General features: G+C 48.8%; 1 protein-coding gene across 2 annotated transcripts; it reads left to right on the forward strand.

Moving 5' to 3' along the window:
* The first annotated feature begins 282 nt into the window (after positions 1 to 282).
* Positions 283 to 22,411, forward strand: DPP3 (dipeptidyl peptidase 3). Of its 2 annotated transcripts, none has more exons than XM_081842925.1 (18): positions 283 to 358; positions 5,153 to 5,431; positions 7,813 to 7,902; positions 8,699 to 8,836; positions 9,732 to 9,806; positions 10,251 to 10,341; positions 11,607 to 11,737; positions 12,854 to 12,984; positions 13,202 to 13,260; positions 14,488 to 14,682; positions 16,141 to 16,253; positions 16,445 to 16,537; positions 17,142 to 17,204; positions 18,269 to 18,393; positions 19,236 to 19,356; positions 20,117 to 20,296; positions 20,393 to 20,555; positions 22,028 to 22,411. In XM_081842925.1, exons 2-18 carry the CDS (start codon positions 5,162 to 5,164, stop codon positions 22,171 to 22,173), a joined length of 2,184 nt encoding a protein of 727 aa, XP_081699051.1. In that variant the 5' UTR covers positions 283 to 358; positions 5,153 to 5,161; the 3' UTR covers positions 22,174 to 22,411. The 2 variants fall into 2 exon arrangements, with proteins under 2 accessions (XP_081699051.1, XP_081699052.1); XM_081842926.1 differs by lacking the exon at positions 283 to 358 and adding an exon at positions 4,354 to 4,469.
* Positions 22,412 to 23,234: the final 823 nt, after the last annotated feature.

The raw sequence follows: 23,234 nt of genomic DNA on the forward strand, positions 1-23,234 counted from the left end.
GCTGTAAGAGACTGACCACGCATTCCGATGTCTTTTTGGATGCAAGCAAAAAATCTACCTGCGCTCAGCAAGGCTCACTTTCCACGCGGGTAAGCGTGCAGCTTAAAAAACAGAAAGTGGGCAGGGCCATAGCTCTGCAGAAACGAACAAGCAAGCAGCAGCCGCCAATCGTTGGGAGAGGAGAAGAAGCAAGAGGCGGGACTCCGCTTTTCCAGCAACGTTGACGTCAGTCCTCCCCCCGAAAGGGCCTTGGGATTGGCTGGCTGGGCCACAGGGGCGTGTCTGACAGTGAAGCTATGAATGAGGGCGAGGAGGGGGCGGGGCAGGAAGTTGGAAGCAACGAGGGAGCAAGGAACAGGTGAGGAGGGTCTGGGGGGCCGGCGGGTCCAATCAATCCCATATGTCCAGGGTCTCCATATGGCCTCCTCTTGCCCCCCCCGGTCCAAGAACACAGCAGGAGGGCTGGCCGCCCGGGGGTGGACTAGATGACCCTTGGGGACCCTTCCAATTCTGTGATTCGCTCGCTGCTTCCCTCCCGCCCATCCCCGTCGCCTTCCTGGCTCCAAGGAGATGGGAAAGCGGCCGTGGCTGAGTGCTGGAGTACTGTATCCGCCTTGCATGCGGAAAGTCGCTGGTTCAGTCCCCGGCGTTCCCGCCCGAAACCTTGCGGTGCTGCTGCCGGTCAGTGCGGGCTGTATTGACCTAGATGGAGCCGATGATCTGATCCGGAAGAAGAAGGCACCTTCCTATGCCTGGAGAGCTGCTGAATGTCGGTGCAGGCAAGGCTGAGCGACAGGGACGGGTGGCACAAAGCAGGTGGAGTGGGGGAACGCAGGCCTGGCGCCCATTGCAACCCTCCAGACTCGCTGTCCTGCACTGGAAACTCTCCAAGCTCCACCTCTCACTAGCTGCTCACACATACGTGCACACACATAACACGTGTTTTTGCCTGATTGCACGGTGGCTGCATAGAATCATAGAGTTGGGAGAAACCCCAAGGAACATCTCGTACAACGCCCTGCAATGCAGGAATGTCAACTAAAGGCCGATTCAGCTCTGGTAGTGCTGCTTCCTTGCACAGTTGGTGAATGGGGGGGGGTGTTTCGGGGCGGGGGGGCAGTCTGAGTATGTGCAGAAACTAGCCTGCTGCAGAAAAGGCAAAAATTGCATTTGTTGCTTTGCCCATTTTTGCTTCCGGCAAATGGCCCTTAGAATTTTGTATGGAAGGGAATGTGGCCCTCTCATTAGAAAAGGTTTCCCAGGCCTTAATATAAGGCATAGCAAGTATAAGGCAGCTTCTATAGCTTTGAGGGTTTTCTTCCCTCCAACCAAGCAGTGCATAAATTTGATGAAATAAGTAAACAAAGGTTCGTGAATCTTTGGGAGGGGTTGCCGCTTGGTGAAAGAGCTCACTCTTTGCATTGCTAAAGATAGCTCAGTTGGTAGAGCAGGGTTCCCCAGGGTCTCTAGCTGTTGTTGGGCTACAACTCCCAACCTCCAGGTATAGGGTGGTATATAAATTCAATAAATGAAATAAATAAAATCATCCCTAGCTAGCAGAACCAGTGGTCAGGGATGATGGGAATTGTAGTCCACAAGCAGCTGGAGACCCAAGTTTGGGAGACCCTGCAGTAGAGCCTGAGTTGTGGGTTCGAGCCCCACATTGGGCAAAAGATTCCTGCATTGCAGGGGGTTGGACTAGATGACCCTTGTGGTCCCTTCCAACTCTACGATTCTATGATTTTAGGTCCTGGCTGCATCTTCCCAGCACCTCTAGTTTCCCAAGGACAGGAAGCAGTAGATTAGCCTTTGCCAACCAGGTGTCCTCCAGATATTCTGAACTACAACTGAAGGGTTTTTTTAGTCCGGAATGCCTTGAAGCCACCAAGATAGGGAGGCAAGAGGGACCACTGTTCCCTGCACAAAGCAGCCGCTCCAGGTGAGAAGGAAGGTTGTCATCCAGCACCCTCAGCCCAGGTCAGAGCAGATGCTTTGCATTCAAAAGATCCCGGGTTCATTGTGTGGAGCTCGATAAACCAGTGGGCTGGTGAAAGTGGTTGCTTCTTTCTCTCCCCCCCCCCCCAAGTGTTTTGCATTTGGGAAGCAGTGCAACAGTTGTGGAAAAATTGGGTCAGAGGCTTAAGGGAACCCACAGCCCCCATGGTCTCTAATCCACCCCAACTTTACCCCAAGGGCCACAGACTCTTCTTTGACAGCCTTCCGAGGGCCATGTGCTGGTGGTGGGCGGGGCCAAAGGCAAAAGTAGGAGGAGCCACAAGTTGTAAACTTTTCTACAATAAGCTAGTTTCTAGAAACACCCACCCACACCCACACACACCCACTCCTCTCTGTCTAGACAAGCAGGAGGCATTGTCAGCAGTGTTCCAAACTAGCCAGGCACCAGGCCACTTGCAACCAAGTTCAGACGCCTGGGTGCCAGGATGGCGCATGCCGTCTCCGCCATCTGGATCTGGACAGTTTTCACACACTAAAACCGCACCCTGTAGAATTCTATCAGTTATATTTAATCTGCTCAATCGGAATGAATTCCAGGAACCAAAATGCTTTTTCTGTGCAGCCTGAGCAGGGGCAATGAACAATGTTTTACTTAATCGTTGTAGCTTGTCTTCACTTATCCACCCCACTGCCCTGCTCTCAGTTTTGAAGAATACTCCTACATTAGGAACAGTCCATGTCACCCTTAAGAAAAAGAGGTAGGAACTGGCGTGTGTGTGTGTGTGTGTGGACTGTCCCTGGATCAAGTGACTTTTCTTCTTTTAGTTCTCAGAGCTCTTAACCTAGGTCAAGGTTGTCATCTGAACTAGCCAGATGTTTAACTGATAATCAATCACAGCCAGATCATCCTTTGAAAAATAAGACTTTCAAGCCGTCTTGCCCAAGACATTCCATTTTGGCGACTGTAACCTTGGTTTAAGAAGCCATTGGTGCCTAGCTTAGATGTCTGAGTTTCTAACACTGCCAGCCTGTGTAAATACTAGGCTAGATGGACCGACTTGGTGCAGGGCGGGTGCCCGCATTTCTGATGCAACATTCCACGCTTAAGGCGACAAAGAAAGTAGCTAGCCAGCCCAGCCCATTTCCCCTTCCTCTTTTTCTAACGGCAGGAGCAGAGATTGAAATGGGATTGCACGGTCTTTGAAGGTTCACACTATGGTGGAGAGGAGCTTGTGAGGGCCCAGTGTGAGAGGGCACAGCCTGGTGGGGAGGGACCAGGAGATCCAGTGGGGCTGGGGAGCAAGTGGTCCTCCCAGATGGAGTCTTGCGGAGGCACCAAAAGTTCCAGGGTGTGCTTGGGGTCCTCCATGGCGGTGGAGCCTGGTGCAGGATGTGACCAGGACTGGCTCCAATTCAGTGGGATTCCTTTCCTGGGCTTTCTGTATTTCCCTTTGGCATCACTGTTCGACACATACCCAAACCCCTGTGGTATATGTACTTGTGATATTGTGCCATATGTTAGCCTTTGAGGCAGGGGTAGCCAACATGGCAATTTCCACATAGTCGCTGGACTCCAATTCCCATCAGCTCCCAAACAGAATGGCCAACGGCAGTCAGGAAAATGGAAGGCAGAGTTCAAAAGCATCTTAAAGGCATTAAGTCTCATGTTCTCAGATGCATTTGGGGGTGAAGGGCTAAGCCTATGCTTGCTCGCTGTTTTGTGGCAAGCTGATGGGCCCCAAAACAGTTTATGGAGCTGGCTGTGCTTTCTCACGGGCACTCTGCACATTCCCAGAGGCACTGCCGTCATTATTAATAATAACCTTTAGAGCAGGGGTCAGCAACCTTTTGCAGCCATGGGCTGGTCCATGGTCCCTCAGACCGTGCGGTGGGCCGGACTATATTTTGAAGGGGGGGGGGGATGAACGAATTCCTATGCCCCACAATTAACCCAGAGATGCATTTTAAATAAAAGCACACATTCTACTCATGTAAAAACACACCGATTCCTGGACTGTCCGCAGGCCGGATTGAGAAGGCGATTGGGCCGCATCCGGCCCCTGGGCCTTAGGTTGCCTACCCCTGCTTTAGATCTTGCAAATGCGATTTATGTGCACAGTCTGAACAGCACCATGTTGACTATCTGTGCTTGAGGTTCTACAGAAAACTCCTTTTTATTCAGAGTGGTAGATTTTGTGCATCCTTCTTACCTGTCCCAAAGACTCGGAGTGGCTAGAATCACTTGTTTGAAAAACGTAAGTTGAGTGACTTAAAAGGGTATTGTGGACTTTAGGGGAGGGACAATGGGACTACAGTTGTTTATTTTTAAATCTGGACCAATCACTGGTGTGGGGAAAGGACTTAGGGGCGGGCAGCTAGACATCAGTTCTTCTCAGGGAGGCTCAGGGATTGGCTGCCTGTATCGCAGGGGGCATTTCCCCATGTTCGAAGCTATGAATGGGGGAAAGAAGGGGGCGTGTCAGGAAGTTGGAGGCAGCTAGAAAGAGAGGCAGGTGAGCTGCTGCTGTTGCAGAAGGGCGGTGGCAGGGACTGGCTATAAGCTGGGAGGAGGCAGGCTGTGGGTCAGTGGCAATATGAATGAGCTTTCAGGATTGAGCTTTGCATGTAATTGTGAATTAGTGGGTAGATGTATCTGCCTTGTCAGTGGTGGAAAAGGTCCAGTTTGAAGACTGGGTGGTGACATCTGACTGCAGAGGTTCTTGTGAACACATGAAACTCCTGCATGCTAAACCGGGCACCGGGTGGAAAGCTGTCTGTGGACAAACGCCGGCTCCCTTGGTCTGAAAGTGAAATGAGCGCCACAACCCCATAGTTGCCTTTGACTGGACTTAACCATCCAGGGGTCCTTTACCTTTTATCTTTACCTTTTACCTTTTACCTTTACCTTTTACTTTTATCCTTCACTGGAGGTTTTTAAGCGGAGGTTGGACGGCCTTCTGTCATAGATGATCTAGCTGAGATTCCTGTATTGAAGGAGACCCTTCTAACTCTATAATATTACTTTATTATTATTATTATTATTATTATTATTATTATCATCATCATCATCTATAATGAAATTCATTCATTCTGCCTGCTTTAGGTTTGATGTCTTCAATGCAACTTGAAGTTCGTTTGTTAGCACTGAAAGGTTAGTTCTGTATTAATGGCTCTTTCTCTTTCTCTCTCTCCCCAGTTTGGCAGGATGGTGGATCCCCAGTATGTTCTGCCCAATGATATTGGCGTCGCAATGCTGGACTGTGCCGAAGCCTTCCACCTCTTATCTGCGGAGGAAAGGCTGTACGCTCACTACCTGTCGCGGGCCTGTTGGTACGGGGGGCTGGTGGTGCTGCAGCAGACCTCCCCAGAAGCGCCTGCCATCTATGCCCTCCTCTCACGGATCTTTCGGTCCCAGGACCCGACTCAGTTAGGCGAGGTGGCGCACTCGGTCGGCCTCTCAGACGAGGAGTATCAGGTACTAGAGACAGCATGTGTCCTGCGAGGTTTGTCCATCCGGTTCTCTTCCACATTCTGGCTACTCAGCTGTGTTTGGATGATCACACTTACCGTATTTTTCGCTCTATAAGACGCACAAGACCACAAGATGCACCTAGTTTTTGGAGGAGGAAAACAGCAAAAAAAATATTCTGAATCTCAGAAGCCAGAACAGCAAGAGGGATCGCTGTGCAGTGAAAGCAGCAATCCCTCTTGCTGTTCTGACTTCTGGGATAGCTGCGCAGCCTGCATTCGCTCCATAAGACGCACACACATTTCCCCTTACTTTTTAGGAAGGAAAAAGTGAGTCTTCTAGAGCACAAAATACGGTACTTAGCCAAGAACTGCACAAGCCCCTCGCCCTCCTCCTCAGCCCCCTTTCTTTGCTCTTCCTTTGAGCCGCAGTTAAAGCAGGAAGCGTCCATCGTAGCTCCCCGTTGTGTATGAACCAAGAAAATATGGTTGCCAGCTTCAGAAGAAGCCTTGGTTAGAAGTCGGTTTACTGTATTTTTCGCTTCATAAGACAGCACTTTTTTCCTTCTAAAAAGTAAGGGGAAATGTGTGTGCATATTATGGAGCGAATGCAGGCTGTACAGCTATCGCTGAAGCCAGCACAGCAGGAGGGAGAGCTGTGCAGCGCCTCTTGGTCTGCTGGCTTCCCAGCGAAGCAGGATGAGGGACGGAAGGGGCTCCATAAGGGCTAACTTCTGTCCCTCATCCTGCTTCGCTGGGAAGGCAGCACAACAAGAGGCGCTGCGCAGCTCTCCCTCTTGATGTGCTGGCTTCAGCGATAGCTGCGCAGCTTGCTCTGACTTTTCAGGGAGGTGGGAGAAGGGACGGAGGGCAGCCCATCAGTCCCTTCTCCCACCTCCCAGAAAAGCCAGCAAGAGTTGCTCTATCTTTAAAGAGCTGCGCCGAGCGAGCGTGTCTGCGGCTCTTGCTGGCTTTTCTTGTTTTCCTCCTCTAAAAACTAGGTGCGTCTTATGGTCAGGTGCGTCTTATGGAGCGAAAAATACTGCAGTTTTCTGGCTCATGACAAAGTGTTAATCATTGTTTCTTGAGTCGGACAGCACAGGAAACTGTGGTTAGTTAGAGGCTTCCTGCCCCAAAGGGAGGAGCGAAGGGCGCTATGCCAAAGACTCCTGCATATCTAGATTTAGCAAGCCACATTGTGAGCATCTGAATGGACTGTGTCTGTTGTGTTTGGAACGTTCTGCTGGCCTTCTCTGAAAAGAGATGTTGTAAAAAGCCTGGAGGGGTCTGGAGAACCGTTCCTATGAATTAAGCACATGAAACTTGTGCTTTTTAGTTTAGGGGGAAATGGTGAGATGAGGGTGGGGGTACATAGTAGAGGAATTTACACCTGAAAGTTCTCAGGACTTTTTGATGGGAAAACAAATCATGATGCCCAGCTCAGGCATGGCACTAAGCTGGAAAAAGAGCAGGATCTGGGGGCCAAATGCGGCCCTCCAGGCCTTTTTGTCTGGCCCCTGCAACTCTTCCCCAGGCCGCTCCCCTCATTGGCCTTGTTTCACATCCTCCTTGAGTGTTTTTGCTGGAGTGGAGTATTCTCTTCCACTCTGATAATGCCTCCTGCTCGCTGGGATAGAGGATAGAGAAGGGCATATGAGTGAATGTCTATAATCTGGGCTACTCTGCGTTATTGTACATCATAATGTATTTCTGACTGGTGATGTTAAATTCTCGGTAATAATCTTTTGGAGAATATTCTCAAGAATATTCTCCAAAAGATTATTCTTGAGAATTTAACATCACTATTTGTGACCGCTCTGGCATTCATTCTCTCATAACTTAGTCTACAAGTTAAAATAGGGACTGTTTCATTTAATGTAAGTGCTATATGTCCATACGTAGCCAAATTGGTACATCTATTGCAGATGTAATTATATTTTTTTGCATTAAAAAAAATCCATAAAAAAACCAAATTAAAAGAAGAAGAAAGTGGGCTGCTGTGGAAAGGTAAAACTCACATTCATTGCTCCACCCACTTTTGTCTATGACTCCGCCTACCAATGGCACGTGGCTCCCAAAAGGTTGCCCAGAAGGGAATGTGGACCTCAGGCTGAAAAACGATTCCCACTCTTGGAACAGATTTTCAACAACATCTGGAGATCCGAAAGGCTAGATAAAACTGGTTTAGTGGGGAGTTTCTAGAACTGGGCTAATTTGCCTGCAGGCGGACTGTATCCTTTGTCTGAAGGTAGTTATATGGTCTCTCTGGTTTTATAGATTCCCAATTCCAAGTTTGTAAAAAAAATAATATTATTTTTTGAGGGGTGTGATTTTAAAAAATATGGCTAAGGGGGAGGGAGAGGCTCTCACGACTGTTGCTACTTGCAGGCCTTCCTGGTTTACGCTGCCGCCTTCTATGCCAACATGGGCAACTACAAATCCTTCGGGGACACCAAATTTGTGCCCAACCTTCCAAAGGTGAGTACAAGGTTTACAGGTATGTATAGTGGGCAGTGTTAGAAACTGAGACAAGAAAGCTAGGAGCTAAATGGCTCCTTAAACCTAGGTTATGGGCGCCACAATGGAATGTCCGGGCGCACTTTATTTGTAACAAGAATACAAAGCCGAAAATGAATGAACTGCCGGTAATATCTTGCGTTCATTTTTCACATGGCCTAGTCCTCAACTTAAGACTGCAAAAATGTGGGGTGGGGGGAGAAAAAACCCATACATCTCCTGCCCGGCCCCCTAATATTCTTAAGAGGTTCTCTTATCCAGTCTTCAGATTGCAGCTGGAAGTTGGGAGGCAGAAAAAGGTCCTCCTTTCCTTCCGGCAGTGGAAGTTTTAATCTGAAATCTTAGTACTGCACCCAGAGCTCAGAAACTTTTCGCATTAATGAAATTCCTTGTCGCAAAGTGCGCCTAGAACAATGGGAGTTTTTGAACGCTGGTGGTGCGATAGGACATCTGTGAGAGGGAGGGGCCATTTATCTTTTCCAGCTAATTGGAATGCTCCTTTTATCTCACTGGTTGAGAGGTTGCGGAGGGGGCGGAGTCTCTCCTACGGATAGGTTGAGGCTCCATATCGACCTTTCTCACCCTTGGGACCCCAGAGGTTATCGGACTACAACTCACATCATCCCTAGCTAGGAGGACCAGTGGCCAGGGATGATGGGAGTTGTATTTTGGGGGCTCAAGGTTGAGCGAGGAGGCTCCGTATGGTTCTGCTGGCGTGCCACTGGTAATCCTTTCATTTTTGCCTTCCTGCCCTCAGGAGAAGCTGAAGCAGCTGGTGTGGGCGAGCCAGGCGTTTGCGGACCACCCAAAAGAGATGGAGGCCCTGTGGGGCCGCTGTGCAGAGCGCATGTTCTCCCTAGAGCCGACACAAAAGCACTTGGGGCTCTGTGGCCAGGTACACCTCCCTTTTGCCTGTCTAGAATGTGCCCTGATAATGCTTCTTGTTTGCCATGATGGAGTCTAGAGAGGGGTGTTTGTGTTTGTAGAAACTAGCCTCCTGTGCAAAGGTAAAATTTACAATCATTGCTCCACCCTCTATTCCCCTGGCCAACCACTGCCATGTTGCCTCCAGAAGTTTATTCAGAAGGGACTGGGGCCCATGGCTGTTTCCCCATCTCTGAAGCAGAGAGCCAAGCTCAACCCATCCGCATGCTCAGTTCTGGGGGGAAGTTAGCAAGTATCACTTGATAATAATAATTTTATTATTTATATACTGCCTATCTGACTGGGTTGCCTCAGTCGCTCTGGGTGGCTCCCAACAAAATATTACGAACACAATAAAAGGTCAACCATTTAAAAACTTCCCTGTACTGGGATGTATTCTATAAGTCAAATAGTTGTTTAGCTCCTTGACATCTGATGGGAGGGCGTTCCACAGGGCGGGTGACGCTACCAAGGAGGCCTGTTCCTTGTCACCTCACTTCTCGCAGTGAGGGAACTGCCAGAAGGCCCTCAGTGTCTGGGCTGGAGACACTTCTTCAGGTATACTGGGCCATTTAGGACTTTAAAGGTCAGCACTAACATTTTGAATTTGCTCAGAAATGTACTGGGAGCCAATGTAGGTCTTTCAGGACCGATGTTACATGGTCCCGTTGGCCATTCCCAGTCACCATCCTGGCAGCCACGTTCTGGATTAGTTGTAGTTTCTGAGTCACCTTCAAAGGTAGCCCCACGTAGAGCACATTGCAGTAGTCCAAGTGGTTTTTTTGGGGGGGGTGTCCTGTTGCCCAGGGCAACTCCAAGGACAGGTGCATCCTGCTTATCCCGTGTTTCCTCTCTCTTCTCTCTAGGGCACATCTACTTACTTCTCTGCAAACTGCACCACAGAAGATGCAAAGCTGGCCCAGGACTTCCTTGATTCTGAGGTGCTGCAAGAACCCCACTTCTACACTGGGTTGAGCAGCCTAGATGGGCAACTAGTCTGACATAGTATAAGGCAGCTTCCTGTCCCCCATATCATGTCCTCTGCCCTAGTGGGCACACTGTTTACATCAAAGGGAATGGGCCTTATCGGGGCACCAGAACTGGGCACTGCATGCAGTGTCACCCCCTGGTCAGTCCTTGGCATCTCACAGTAGAGTTGAGAAAAAACCCCATCTCAAACCTTGCAGGGCTCGATGGACAAATAACCTGACCAGGTGTAAGGCAGCTTCTTTGTTCGCCTGCTATAGAGGGATGTACCCTTGGGAAGAACCCCAGGTAGCAGGTGATGGGAAAGACCTTTCTCTGCCTGAGAACCCCAGACAATAGGGCAGCTTGTTTTGCTTTTCACAACTCCATCCTCTCACTTTCTTTTACTCTTTCCCCAGAACATCAGTGCTTACAACACAAGGCTTTTTAAGACGAAGGTAGATGACAAAGTGAATTATGAGGTTCGTCTGGCTTCGGTGCTTTCAGATGGTAAGAGCGTTTTTTTTTTGGTCGCATAGACCAAACCCCGCTCCTGGCATGCTCACAGCACTCCTTGCTTAGGGCCAGTGATTGCGTTGTTGTTGTTGTTGTTGTTCATAGACCACCTTTCTCTTCCAGGTCATAGTCCAACACTCTAACCATTATGCCACACTTGCTCTCTAATAGCATTCCCAGATTACAATAAGCACATGAAATAATTTGAACCTTTTGAAAGGCACAGTTTGAAAATACCTGTCTGGCGGTGCTTTCTCAGAGAAGAAGATGAGTCCTCCATGATTGTAAAGCAACCCATCAGTTAACTCACCTGGGGAATATCCGCCACGTAACCAGGTTGGAGGAACTTCTCTAAACTTGGAAGTTTTCCTTTGCCAGTACTTGTTGAAATCAGTGATGCTGACACAGGGCAGGTTTCTTAAGGTTGCAATTGCAATCCTGTGTGCTGCAGTTGCAGTTCTCTAGTTGCCTTGCCTCCCTCTGATAGGAAGCTGTGGAGCGGGAGAAAACATTAAATAAAAGGGAAATTGAAATGTTCAAGGGGTTGGCGCAGTTCCCTTGTTGATGGTTACAGCATTTAGGACTTTTAGTTCAGATAAAAAGCGAAAACACGATAGAGGTGAAAATGATTGTGCATGGTGTGAAAAAAGTGGAGGTTGTGTTATCTTTCATTATTACTGGAACTCGGAACCACCCAGTGAAGCTGAATGTCTAAAGATTTGGGGCAGGCAAGAGGAAAATACTTCTTCACACAATGTGTGGCTTTGGAGGGTTACAGTTAAGTGGCATATACATTTTACAAAATAAAATTAATAAACGAATAGTTGAAACTATGGCATGTGCTCCCACAGGAGGCAGGGATGGCCACCAACTTGGATGACTTTAAAAAAGAGAACAGACAAATTTGCAGAGGATGTTCTGCCTCCCCTGTTGGAGCCAGGATGCCTCTGAATGCCAGTCGCTAGGAGTCACAAATGTGGAGAGTTGCTGTTGCGCTCATGCCCTCTGTGTGGCCTGTATGGCCACTGTGAGGAGGAGAGCAGGCTGGAGTAAATAGGCCTTTGGCCTACTCCAGCAGGGCCCTTCTTGTGTACTCACTTGCAAATTGGAAACCCAGGCAGCTTCTGCCGGGGGGGGGGGGGGGGCTGCCCTTGGCTGCGCAGCCTTGTTTAATCCACGCTTGGGACTTCCTGCACACACACACCCCGTGCACTCCCACAGCCCTTGCAAAGTTTACCTTCCTCCCCTCTTCCACCCAGATTCTCAGCTTGACGCTGACATGTCGGCCAAGATTAAATGTTTTGAGTTTGGCGGCTGCTTCTTCACTGTGACACGAGGAGATTACTCCCCGCTTCTGGAGAAGGTTGTGGAGAACTTGAAGAAAGCCCAGGTGAGGGGGAAGGGGGCGGGCTTTCCTGGCTCACCTTGGACTGCCCCTGTGATGGGGAGTGGAGGCAGGGAACTGAGACCCCAGTGCAGGATTTTAAGCACTGCTTCAGGTTACAGGCAGGGAACATATGTGGCATGTCCATCATTTTTGGTGGCAGCTGTACCTTTAGCAACACGTGTGACCCTAAGTCTTCAGCATGCATTGGCCTGTTCTCTTCAAAGCGTATCCATGAGATCTAGAGACCTGTTGTTGTTGTTGCTGTTGTCATTTATTAAATTTACATACTGTCCTATTCGCACAGTCCTCAGGGCAGTTCACAACATAAAATCTCAATATGAAAACACAAAATACAGTGGTGCCTCAGGTTACAGACGCTTCAGGTTACAGACTCCGCTAACCCAGAAATAGTACCTCGGGTTAAGAACTTTGCTTCAGGATGAGAACAGAAATCGCACGACAGTGGTGCAGCAGCAGGAGGAGGCCCCATCAGCTAAAGTGGTACTTCAGGTTAAGAACAGTTTCAGGTTAAGAACGGACCTCCAGAACGAATTAAGTTCTTAACCCAAGGTATCACTGTACATAACAAAAACAACTCAATAATTTCCCCTCCCCAATATATTTTAAAAGGGCATTGGATTTCAGTCAGTCCAAGGCCTGGTTGAAGAGGAACGTTTTTGCCTGGTGCTTAAAGGTGTATAATGAAAGTGCCAGGCAAATTTTCCTGAGGAGAGCATTCCACAGACGGGGAGCCACCGCAGAGAAGGCCTGTTTTTGTGTCGCCACCCTCCAGACCTCTCAAAGAGGAGGCACATGAAGAAGGGCCTCAGAGAATGATCTCAGGGACTGGATAGGTTCATATGGAAAGACTCAGCCCTTGAGTATTGTTGTATAAACCACAGCTGAGATTATCCAGAAGTTGAATGCTGTGGCCACTGCTGACCTGTTCCATTTGACATCTTTCCTTAAAAAAATAAAATAAAATAAAAAGATCAAGGCATATGAGCAGCTGCGTTCTAGGGGATGGTGGGAAAGGCAGGTGGTGAGAATCGAGGGCTGGGCGAATCTGCCTCAGGCTGGTTGGGCCTGAGTCCAGACCCTCTCCTCTTTCCCTGCTAGCGACACGCAGCCAACCCCACGCAGGCGGAAATGCTGTCTCACTACATCGCCAGTTTCACGCAAGGCTCCATCGTGGCCCACAAGGAAGGCTCCCGCTGCTGGATTCGCGACAAGGGGCCCATCGTGGAGAGGTGAGTCTGGGGGGCTGCACAGATCAGTGGAGTCTCTTAATCCAGATTCAGGGTGTGTTCTGAATGAATGCTGCTTCCCAGGAACTGGGAAAATAGGGAGTGTTACCCCACCCTCCCTTGTTGATTGGGGCGAAGAGTAACAGTTGCCCCAGGTATAGCTAACCTAAAGAACCTCTCTCTCCCCACCGTTTATTTATTTATTCATTTGTGTCCACAGCTATATAGGTTTCATCGAAAGCTACCGAGATCCCTATGGTTCCCGTGGGGAATTTGAAGGTACTGTATTAGCTCAATGTCCCCATTCCCCACCTGCGAGTAGTACGATCTCACGCCAGTCGTTGACCATTCGATGCCCTCTTTTGCTTTCCCCGTCTCTCCCCATCCCTGCCCTGAAGCCCTCTCAGTATAAGGATAACAATGATTAAAGTTCCCAGCATTATTGTTCTCCCACCCTTGCCACCCCTCAACGCCCCCCCCCAGACGCAAATTATATTTGTTGGAAGCAGCCCAGAGTGGCTGGAGCAACCCAGTCTGATGGGTGGGGTACAAATAATAAAATTACTACTACTACTACTACTTTGCCTGTGCAGGGGGAAGTTTGGGGTCTGGGCTGTTGGGTTAGCCTTAACCTGGAGACAGGGCAACCTCAGATTCAAGGGCCAAATGCCTCTCTGTCTGGCCCTTGAGGTTCACCCTCCCCAGCTCTCGGCCCTTGCTAGCCCTGAATTGCACCTTCCTTGAATGTTTTTGCCTGGCTGGAACCTGTCCATGCACTCTGCTAATGCCTCCTGCTTGCCTGGAGGGAGGGCAAAGAGGGGTGAGTGTGCGCATAAACTAGCTTACTGTAGAAAGGTAACTTTTACGTCCATTGCTCTGCCCACTTTTGCCCCTGGTCCTAACTGCCCCTGCATGTGCTCCCCCCCAAAGGGAAAGCAGCCTTCTGGCCAAAAATGTTTCTCCACCCCTCTCTCAAGGCATCACCCTGCTCTGGGTGGAGGCAGGGTTGGAGACTCTAGGAGGATGCCATCTCCGCATCCAGTGAGATTCTTTGTTTCGCCCCAGAAGGGGGACACATGGGCCCCCCTCTCTTTTGAAGAGACCACAGAATCATAGAACTGCAGAGTTGGAAGGGCCCCTGGGGGGTCATCTAGTCCAACCCTCCTGCAATGCATGAATCTTTTGCCCAACGCAGGGCTCTAACCCACCGCCCTGAGCTTAAGAGTCTCACGCTCTGCCAACTGAGCTAGCCACAGATCGTCACACCAAAAGTCTTTTCTGCTCTTGCAAGTAGAATTTGGGGACTATTTCATAGGCTTGGCCTGTGGGGAGACAGCAGCCAAGAGACATGTTGGTGAGATGATCATAGAATTGTAGAGTTGGAAGTGACCCCAAGGGTGTTCTAGTCCACCCCCCTGCAATGCAGGAATGGGGGTGGGGCCAGAAATGGAGGCCCTTAAGACTGGGCTTCCTCACAGTGCCTCTCCACCCTTCCCCCCCCCCCAGGCTTCGTTGCGGTTGTGAACAAGGCCATGAGTGCGAAGTTCGCTCGTCTTGTGGCGGCGGCTGAGCGGTTGCTGGAGGAGCTGCCGTGGCCTCGCGCCTTCGAGAAAGACACTTTCCTGAAGCCCGACTTCACCTCGCTTGACGTGCTGACCTTTGCCGGGAGCGGGATCCCTGCCGGCATCAACATCCCAAATTGTGAGGATCTGGTCGGTGGCAGGTTTGGGGGGGAAGGTGGCAGGCCGTGGGGAAGGGCTGGGACTTGGTGGTCAAGGATCTCCCTTTGGCATACAGAAGGTGCCACGTCAAATCCCCAGTATTTCCAGGCGGGGAGGGGGAGACCTTGAAGAGTCGCTTCCTGGTCAGATGGACACAGTACAGTGGTACCTCAGGTTACAAATGCTTCAGGTGACAAACACTTTGGGTTACAGTGTTTGGAAGTAGTACCTCGGATTAAGAACTTTACCTCAGGATGAGAACAGAAATCACGCAGCGGCAGCGGGAGGCCCCATTATCTAAAGTGCTACCTCAGGTTAAGAAAGGTTTCAGGTTTAGAACAGACCTCCAGAACGAATTAAGTTCTTAAACAGAGGTACTACTGTACAAATAATAAAATTGTTGTTATCCTACCTTGACAAGATAGCAGCAGGAGAAACTCCAGAAGTGTTGCCTTGAAGTGCTGCTCACAGGGCTGGCGAAACGCTCATTTTCTCCCTTCCCTGCCATTGACGGGGCCTGTAAAAAGGACTATGAAAATACCAAAAAATGGGTGGGAGAGGAGGAAAGACTCCAGGGTGAGAACAAGGGGCCCAAAGCAGCCCAGTGAGAACAAAGCATGTTCTGTGACTAAGGGACGGTAGGGTGGGGGGCAGGATGGAATGGAGTATCCTGGAACAGGGCCAAATTAAATTCTTGGTCAGTGGCTTGGCTTCCTAAATTGGACTATCATCTCTGGGGAAACAAAATACAAAAGGGTGCCGGAAGGAATAGAGTGACAAGAAGAGCTGGTGAGAAGCCGGTAGGAACATACCCCTGTCCTAGCACAGGCCTAAACATAGCTAGAATAAATAACAGGACCAGGAATTGCCGTTTGGTAAGTGAATAGGAAGAGGAAGCGAAAGTCGCTGACAACCCAAGTAGAGCGATTGAATCTGCGCTAGCCCTTGATGAACAGCAGTGAAATAACTGCTCATAGGTACTGTTTGAAGCATCTTGTATGCTTCCTTGTGGGCATTGGTGGGGTAGAAGGAGTCTCCTCCCAGTGAGAGAAGCACTTGCTGTTTCAAATAGCCCCTTTGAAAGGCGCTTTAAGGCAGCCCCTGTGATCCTGATGCGAAGGGTGGTTGATCCTGCTAAGCACGAGGCTGGAGTTTATGGGCGAGCTCAGCACACCCCCAGCTCAGCACTAAGCAGGATTACCTCCCGCCCATGAGGAGGAAGAGCGATCCCACTTGACCCGGGTGTCAGCAAGTGGGCTTCCCTGCTCTGCAGTGTTGCTTGCAAAACATCGCTTTTTCTCCCGCCCTTTTGAGTCGTTGGGGCGGGGGAGGGGGCGGGAGCAAAGCCTGTGATTTGCGAACCAGAGGTGCAAAGTGAAGCTCTAGCCCCGCAGAACCCAGTTTTAGCAGATCCTGCCTGTTTCTCCCCCTTTCCCAGATGATGACATCCGCCAGACGGATGGCTTCAAGAACGTCTCGCTGGGGAATGTGCTGGCTGTGGCCTACTCCACGCAGAAGGAGAAGCTGACGTTCCTGGCAGAAGAGGACAAGGTGTGTGTGTGTCTGGGGGAGGGGGTGTATTTTTGGGGAGGGGCAGGGAAAATGGGGTGGGGGGTTGTTGCAGGATTGGGGCATGCAAGGATTCTTCATTGATTTTTAAAGCATTTTTAAAAATGCTTGTCCCAAACTCTGGGGGGAATAATGAAACAGCCAACTTTATTTATTTACAAATCCTCTTGCAGGATCTCTATATCCAGTGGAAGGGGCCTTCCTTCGAGGTTCAAGTTGGACTCCATGAACTCCTGGGTCACGGCAGCGGGAAGCTCTTTGTCCAGGTGGGCACCTAACCCCTCCCCCCCCCAAAAAAACCAAGCTTTTGAAGATATCCAAAGCAGAAGAAATTTGGGTGTCAGAGGACAGAAGCCATTTCAGCCTGTGTTCCACAGTCTCAGGAAGGCAGATGAAAGAGGAAAACCTTGTATTATGCCCCTTAGTGTATTCCATGAGTGGGCTCCCCAGCTAGGAAAAAAGTCAAAAGTTTTTGCTTTTCCTTTGGCCAGTTTCATATTGCACGCCAATTTACCTGCAAGTGCAGCATGCAAAAGTCTCTGGGGCGATTCCTCAAAATTTAAGTTGACCGCCAGCTTCCAGGATTTTGCAATTTCTCATCGAGCAGCCCATTACATGAAAGCCATTAACATTTTATATACCGATTCCTCATGACCCCCTTTCCATGCTCATTGGGAATAAGAAGAACCAATGGACTTTACAGTATTCATTCATTTAAATATCAAATTCCAATATGCAGCTATTCTCAGGGAATCCCAGTATATCTGTATGGAAGATCCTTGTTGCCCACATTCCCTCCAACAATAATTGCTTCTGTCCTTCATTATGAGCAGCCTCAGTTTTTGAGCACTCTCTCTTTTGTCCTGGCAGGATGACTCGGGGGCCTTCAACTTTGACCACGAGGCAGTGATCAACCCAGAAACAGGAGAACAGGTAAAGCCTTCACATGTTTCCTGTGAGGATTAGAAGGGCTTGTGACTTCTTAAAGAAGTCCCCGCCCCCCCTTGTTTATTGTCCTTTGCACCACTTGGGCAGTTCCTGCATGAGACCTAGAGTTCAGTGTCCTTTGAATCACAAGTTAGTTCTCTTTTTAAAGAAATAGGGGGAAAAGGGCACCCCAGGTTTCTAGCCCTCATGGTGGAACAGATGAGTTGGAAAGCACATGTGTGCTTAAGTCCTAAATTCCGGAATAGAACTTGGGAGGATTTTTGTGGTGGTGGAGGAAATCAGCCCCCTGTGTAGCTCATGGCCCTTCTCTGTAACCAATAGATGCAGAATAAATTATAATGATTTGTATATCTTACACTGATATACAGTGGTACCTCAGTTGTTGAACGTAATCCGTTCCGGGAGACCGCCTGACTTCCAAAATGTTCAGTAACCGAGGCGCAAAGGGCGGCCTGCAAAACCAATAGATAAAATTGGGGGGTGGGAACGCAGTGGAAGCCATTCAACTTCTGAGGCGTGTTCGAAAATGGAAGCATTTACTTCTGGGTTTCCGGCGTTCAAAAACTGAAACGTTTAGCTTCTGAGACGCTCGAAAACTGAGGTACCACTGTATTATTCTACAATATAGAATGTGGTTTTTCGCTTCCTCTCTGTGGGATCAGCATTTTTGCCCCTTAAGGTGCAGAATTCATGTGACAGCTATTATATTTTAAAAAACCTAACCCTACTTTTTAGCCAAAAATGTTGGAAGAGCAACTTTAAAATAACAACAACAACCCATAGCCTCAGGCTTAAAAACTAGCAGGCACGACACACAAGGAAGAAGGGAGGAGGAGGGGGAAAGCAAGCCCATAGCTCTGTTTTATGCAGATTCTGGCTGACTTAGAAAATCAACCCCCGCCCACCGATCTGGTCCAGAGCAGAGCAGAGCAGGTGACCATTTAAGATCAGGAGGACAGGGCTGCTGCTCCCCTAAGACAGCTGACTCAGTTCACTTGTCCAAGACACCCGCAGCTGTCTGGCCCTTCACTCTTCTCCTATCCCCATAGATTAGAAGCTGGTACCGAGGCGGTGAGACATGGGACAGCAAGTTTTCGAACGTTGCATCGAGTTACGAGGAGTGTCGGGCTGAGTGTGTGGGGCTGTACCTGTGCCTGAACAAGGAGGTCTTGGGGTGAGGTCCTGAGGTAGCAGCGGCATGTGGGGTGGGGGGGGGAGGAGAAGCACAAGATGGAGCCCTTAGCAGGCAAGACCCCCAAAGTCCCAGGCTGTGGCTGAGAGGGGCTTTTATTTCAGATAATAAAGATTTTAAACTGGGACTGGGAAGCCTTTTTCCATCTTGAGGGCCAGGTTTCCTTCTGGGCAATCTTTTGGGGCCTGCATCCCAGTGATGGGCATGGCCAGAGGCAAAAGGGGGACGGGCAGTGGATGCAAGTTTTACTTGGTAAGGTCAGCTGGTTTCTACATCCACTCTTCCCTGCCCATCCAAAAGGCATTGTCAGAGTTCAAGGACAAATTCCCAGCCAGGCTAAAAGTCTCAAGGAAGGTGCGAAGCAGGCCTGGTGAGCAGGTGGGACTTGTAGAGAGTTCCGAGGGCCACATAGAGTGTTCTGGAGAGCTCCATTTGGCCCCCTGGCCTGCATCCTTGTTTTGGACAAAACTATTAGCTGTGGGGAAAACTTGACTGCTAAGTTTTTGTTAGGTTGTTTTTTTTTATGCTGCCTTTCAGGATATTTTATTTATTCATGGGGAGAATTTATGTTCCTCCCAGCTAGCCAAAGTCATCGCACAATATTTAAAAGGCAATTTTTACCAAGGCAAGAGAGTTAGTTAATAGCTCCCACCTCAGTTCTCTGACGTTCTGGCTGCCCCCCTACAACTTGAATCGCCAGGGGGGGGGGAAAGGGCACTTTGCAAACCCGGATGTGTTTTATTATGAGGCGGTGGCAGCTCTGACCCCCCGCCTCCCATCCCTTTTGCTGTGATAATCCTTCCTCTTCCTGCTCTGCCCACAAGGATCTTTGAACTGGAAGGAGAAGATGCTGAGGATGTGATCTACATTAACTGGCTGAACATGGTGCGTGCCGGGCTGCTGGCGCTGGAGTTCTACACCCCGGAGTCCGGAACATGGCGGCAGGTGCGGTCCTGATGCTGGAATGGGTAGAGGAAAGATATCCCTGGGTGGGAAGGAGAGGCCTGTGGCATCAGGGGGATGGCAAGTGGGTAACCTTTACCCACCTGGTAAATTTGGCCCGGAGGAAAGGTTAGTTCCCTGCCCCCTATTGTCTGTCTGGACTTGAGAGTCATTGCTTCACAGTCTCAGTTGAGAATTCCTTGTCTCCGCTCCTCTCCTTTTTTTAAAAAAAATAGATTTTATTAAAATTTTGAAAAAGGAATCCAAAAATTAATATCCAATATCGTTTTTCTCTCAAAGGCTAATCTTAATTAAAACACAGACCAGAAAAGGAGAGGAAGAGATAGGAAGAGAGAGAAAGAAAAAGAGAGAGAAAGAAAGAGGGTGGGGTGAAACAGAAAAAAAAGAACTCTATGTATAAATTTTTCAGCACACCCACTCCAAGATAACACCCAACAAATCCACTTTCTGTAAACCAACATTATATTGAGTCCTCAAACCCAAATGTCATTTGGGTTTCTTTCTCACGCAAAAAGTCTCTAAGAAGTTTTCCAGTCTTTAGTAAATGTTGGCAGTGACTTTTCTCTGATTAAACATGTCGACACCTCGGCTAAACCCAGTCATTTCAACAGCCGTTCCTCCATTGTGGGTAATGGCGAGTCCTTCCATTTTTGTGCGTATAAAAGTCTTGCCGCTGTAATCCTATATCGAAGTAAAGCTCCTTTTTTCTAAATGGCCTTGTGTTGCCTTCCTGCCACGGCAGGCCCACATGCAGGCGCGCTTTGTCATCTTGAGGGTTCTCCTGGAAGCCGGCGGGGGGCTGGTATCCCTGCAACACACCACAGGCAGAGACGGCAAACCCGATGCAGTGGTGTCCCTGGACCGCAGCAAGATCACCACAATAGGGAAACCTGCGCTGGAGCACTTTCTCCGCAAACTGCAGGTAAGGGCCAGGGAGGGAAGGACTGGCCCAGGGCCTCTCTTCCCTTAGGGGGAGAGAGAGGCTGACCCAGCAGGGTGCTGCTCTTCTGTTCCAAAGGTGCTGAAGTCCACAGCGGATGTGGCGGGTGGGCGCACCCTCTACGAGACGTACTCTGCGGTGACGGACGAGGAGCCCCAGCGCTTCCTGAGCCTGCGCAAGACTGTGCTGCTGCGCAAGGAAGAGCGCAAGTTGTTTGTCCAAGCAAACACCCGCCTGGAAGGTAAGAGCAGCGGTGAGCATATCTCCTCGGTCAGTAGAGCACATCTTAAGCTCAGGGTCGTGGGTTTGAGCCCCGCACTGGGAAAAAGATTCGTGCATTGCAGGGAGTTGGACTAGATAACCCTCGGGGGTTGTTTTAAACATCCTTTTCATTTCATTATATATCATTTCCCAGTAAGCTTTAACCTTACTACAAGACCTACACATATGATGTTTAAAATAACCTTTGTAAAAATAGCAACCCAGAAGCTTTTCTTTTGGGAATTATAGGGACAGAACTACCAAAAATGTATAGAAACTTTTTTATGTATGCTACTACAGCGGCAAGAATGTTACTTGCCCCAAAATGGAAAGAAGCAGAAGTCCCAGCAAAGGAAGAATGGATACAAAAACTTATGGGATAAGCAGAAATGGTGAAACTTGCCAGAAGAATAAGAAATCAAGATAAAAAATCTTTTATAAAAGAACAGAAATGGTTTATTGAATATTTACAGATGAATTATAAACAGATAAAAACATTGGCAGGATTATTGTAGCAACCTTCAGTTTTATAAGAGTATATATTTAAAGAAGATGAATAAATGAACAAATTAAGTTAATTTGGATATGCAGAAGATAGTAAAAATAAATTTAAGGAACCGCAGAAAGTGGGGGAAGGAAGTAAAGTTTTGAAATGTCAAAATGATTGACGAAATAGTGAAATGTAAAAAAATCGTGAAATGTATGAACTTGAAAAGTATGAATGAATGACGCCCCTGGGGAGTCCCTTCCAACTCTACCTTTCTGTGATTCTGTCATCCTCTGCTGGGTATTTCCTAGCTGAACTGATTCAGCTGTTAAGCGAATCTGGCTAAGGTGGCGTCATAAATATTGGTTTGCTTATTTATTTTTAAAGTATCAGAATTTAAGATTAATTTAACTGTGTAGGATTAAAATCCAGGCCCACTTTTGGTCTGCACAGCCGTTTTCCCCAAACCACGCCCACCTGCCCATCAGCTGGTGTCCCTGGTGAGGTCAGCTGATGGGTGGGAGGTAAGGGTTAAATCTGGCATTGGCTGTGCATCCCATTCCCAGAAGGAGAAGATATCCTCAGCTGAAGCAGCAAGATTTAATCCCTGCTGGCATGCTAATGAGCAGGGGTTAAATCCTGCTCAGTTTCAAATGCTCTTAACAGTTCCAGATGCTTTGCAACAGGAGCTGTCTGAAGGCCTTCATATGTCCAAAAGGGCAGCGGGACAAGTGGGGGTGACTGTCTACAAACAGCCAAAGAGGTTATTTGATGCACTTTGAAGTCCCAGTGACCAGCTCCTGGTGTTGTAGTGATACCGGGTGATTGATAGGTGGGTCCACCTGTCAAATTGGACCCACTAGGGAGTGGCGAGATAATGATACCCCTGAAAGAGCATCACCCATCTGGAATGGTCTATCTACTGACTTTGATCATTTCTCCTCCTCCTACCCGCCGCTTTCCAGGTAAAGATGTCGTACTGGTGCAGTACGAAAGCAGTGCAGCGGGGCTCATCAAATCTTTCCGCGACCGTTTCCGTGAAGATGCTGAAGTCCTGGAGAAGTATCTGTTGGAGATGGCACAGGCTGATGCCCATTTCTGGGAATCCTGAGCCCCACAAGGCACAAGGGCCCTGGCTTCCCCACACTCAGCTCCCTTTGCCTGCCCATCCAGGCACACCAGGCCGTTTCTGCACCTCACCCGTCTCTTTCGGAAATGAGGGGTACAAGTGAACAAGATCGCCTCTCTGAAAGCAGTCGGCCATCACTCCCCACCCCCTGGAAGGGCCTGCGGTGGCTCCAGCCCTCCTGTTGTTGCGCCTAAGGGTTCAATAAACCTAGCTTTTATAATGTGTGTGAACTTCCTTTCTGCTCCCCCCCCCCCCCCCGCTGTACTTCTGTCTAACTGGTGGGGACTGAACCCAGTGTGGGGAATAATGCAGTCTGATCCGGCTTCCTCAGATCTGCTGTGTTGATAGTCGGTGTTGGGGAACCTCAGGGGCGGAATGCATCCCTCTCAGCTTCTCTACATTGGTACGTTGTACACTCTGGTTTTGTTTTTAAAAATATTTTTTATTAAATTTCATATTTCCAAATTAAACACATCAAATCAATTAGTCCAAATTATAACAATACATATCATATAATCCAATTGTTTTCCAAATTATAAATTTTTGTGGGGGGAACCCAGGCTTCTTGATTGGCAGGAGTCCAATCCTCAAATATTTGTTCTGCTTCCATATTAAGAATGATGTTTCCAGTCTCCTCTTCTCAATACTTGTCATTACTCATTTTCCTTTCCATTTTTCTCCGATATGCTCCGCAAGTGGGTTAAAAAACACAGTCTTATTTGTATTTCTGTGTGGGCTTTGTGCTGCTCTCTCGTAAATCACTCTCCTCCAACAGTCCTTTCCGCTCGAGCGAGTAATCGCCATTTTTGTCGTTCCAATGAAATACAGTCTAGAAATTCACTCTAGCTTTTCCGACCTGTTGCATTGTAAATTAGTCTTTTTGCAGGAGTGTACAGTATGTTGCAGGAGTGTACGTTGTACACTCTGGAGAAGTCTGGGAGCCTGTTGAGGCTGTCTTTAACCCGCTGGGACTAAGAAATTAGATGTTAGCGAGCTGCTGCTTGTTTCCTCAGGATGCCACATAATGCTTAGAAGGCATTCCA

Source organism: Podarcis erhardii (assembly GCF_964252035.2).
Source record: "Podarcis erhardii genome assembly, chromosome: 15".
Lineage (NCBI taxonomy): Eukaryota > Metazoa > Chordata > Lepidosauria > Squamata > Lacertidae > Podarcis > Podarcis erhardii.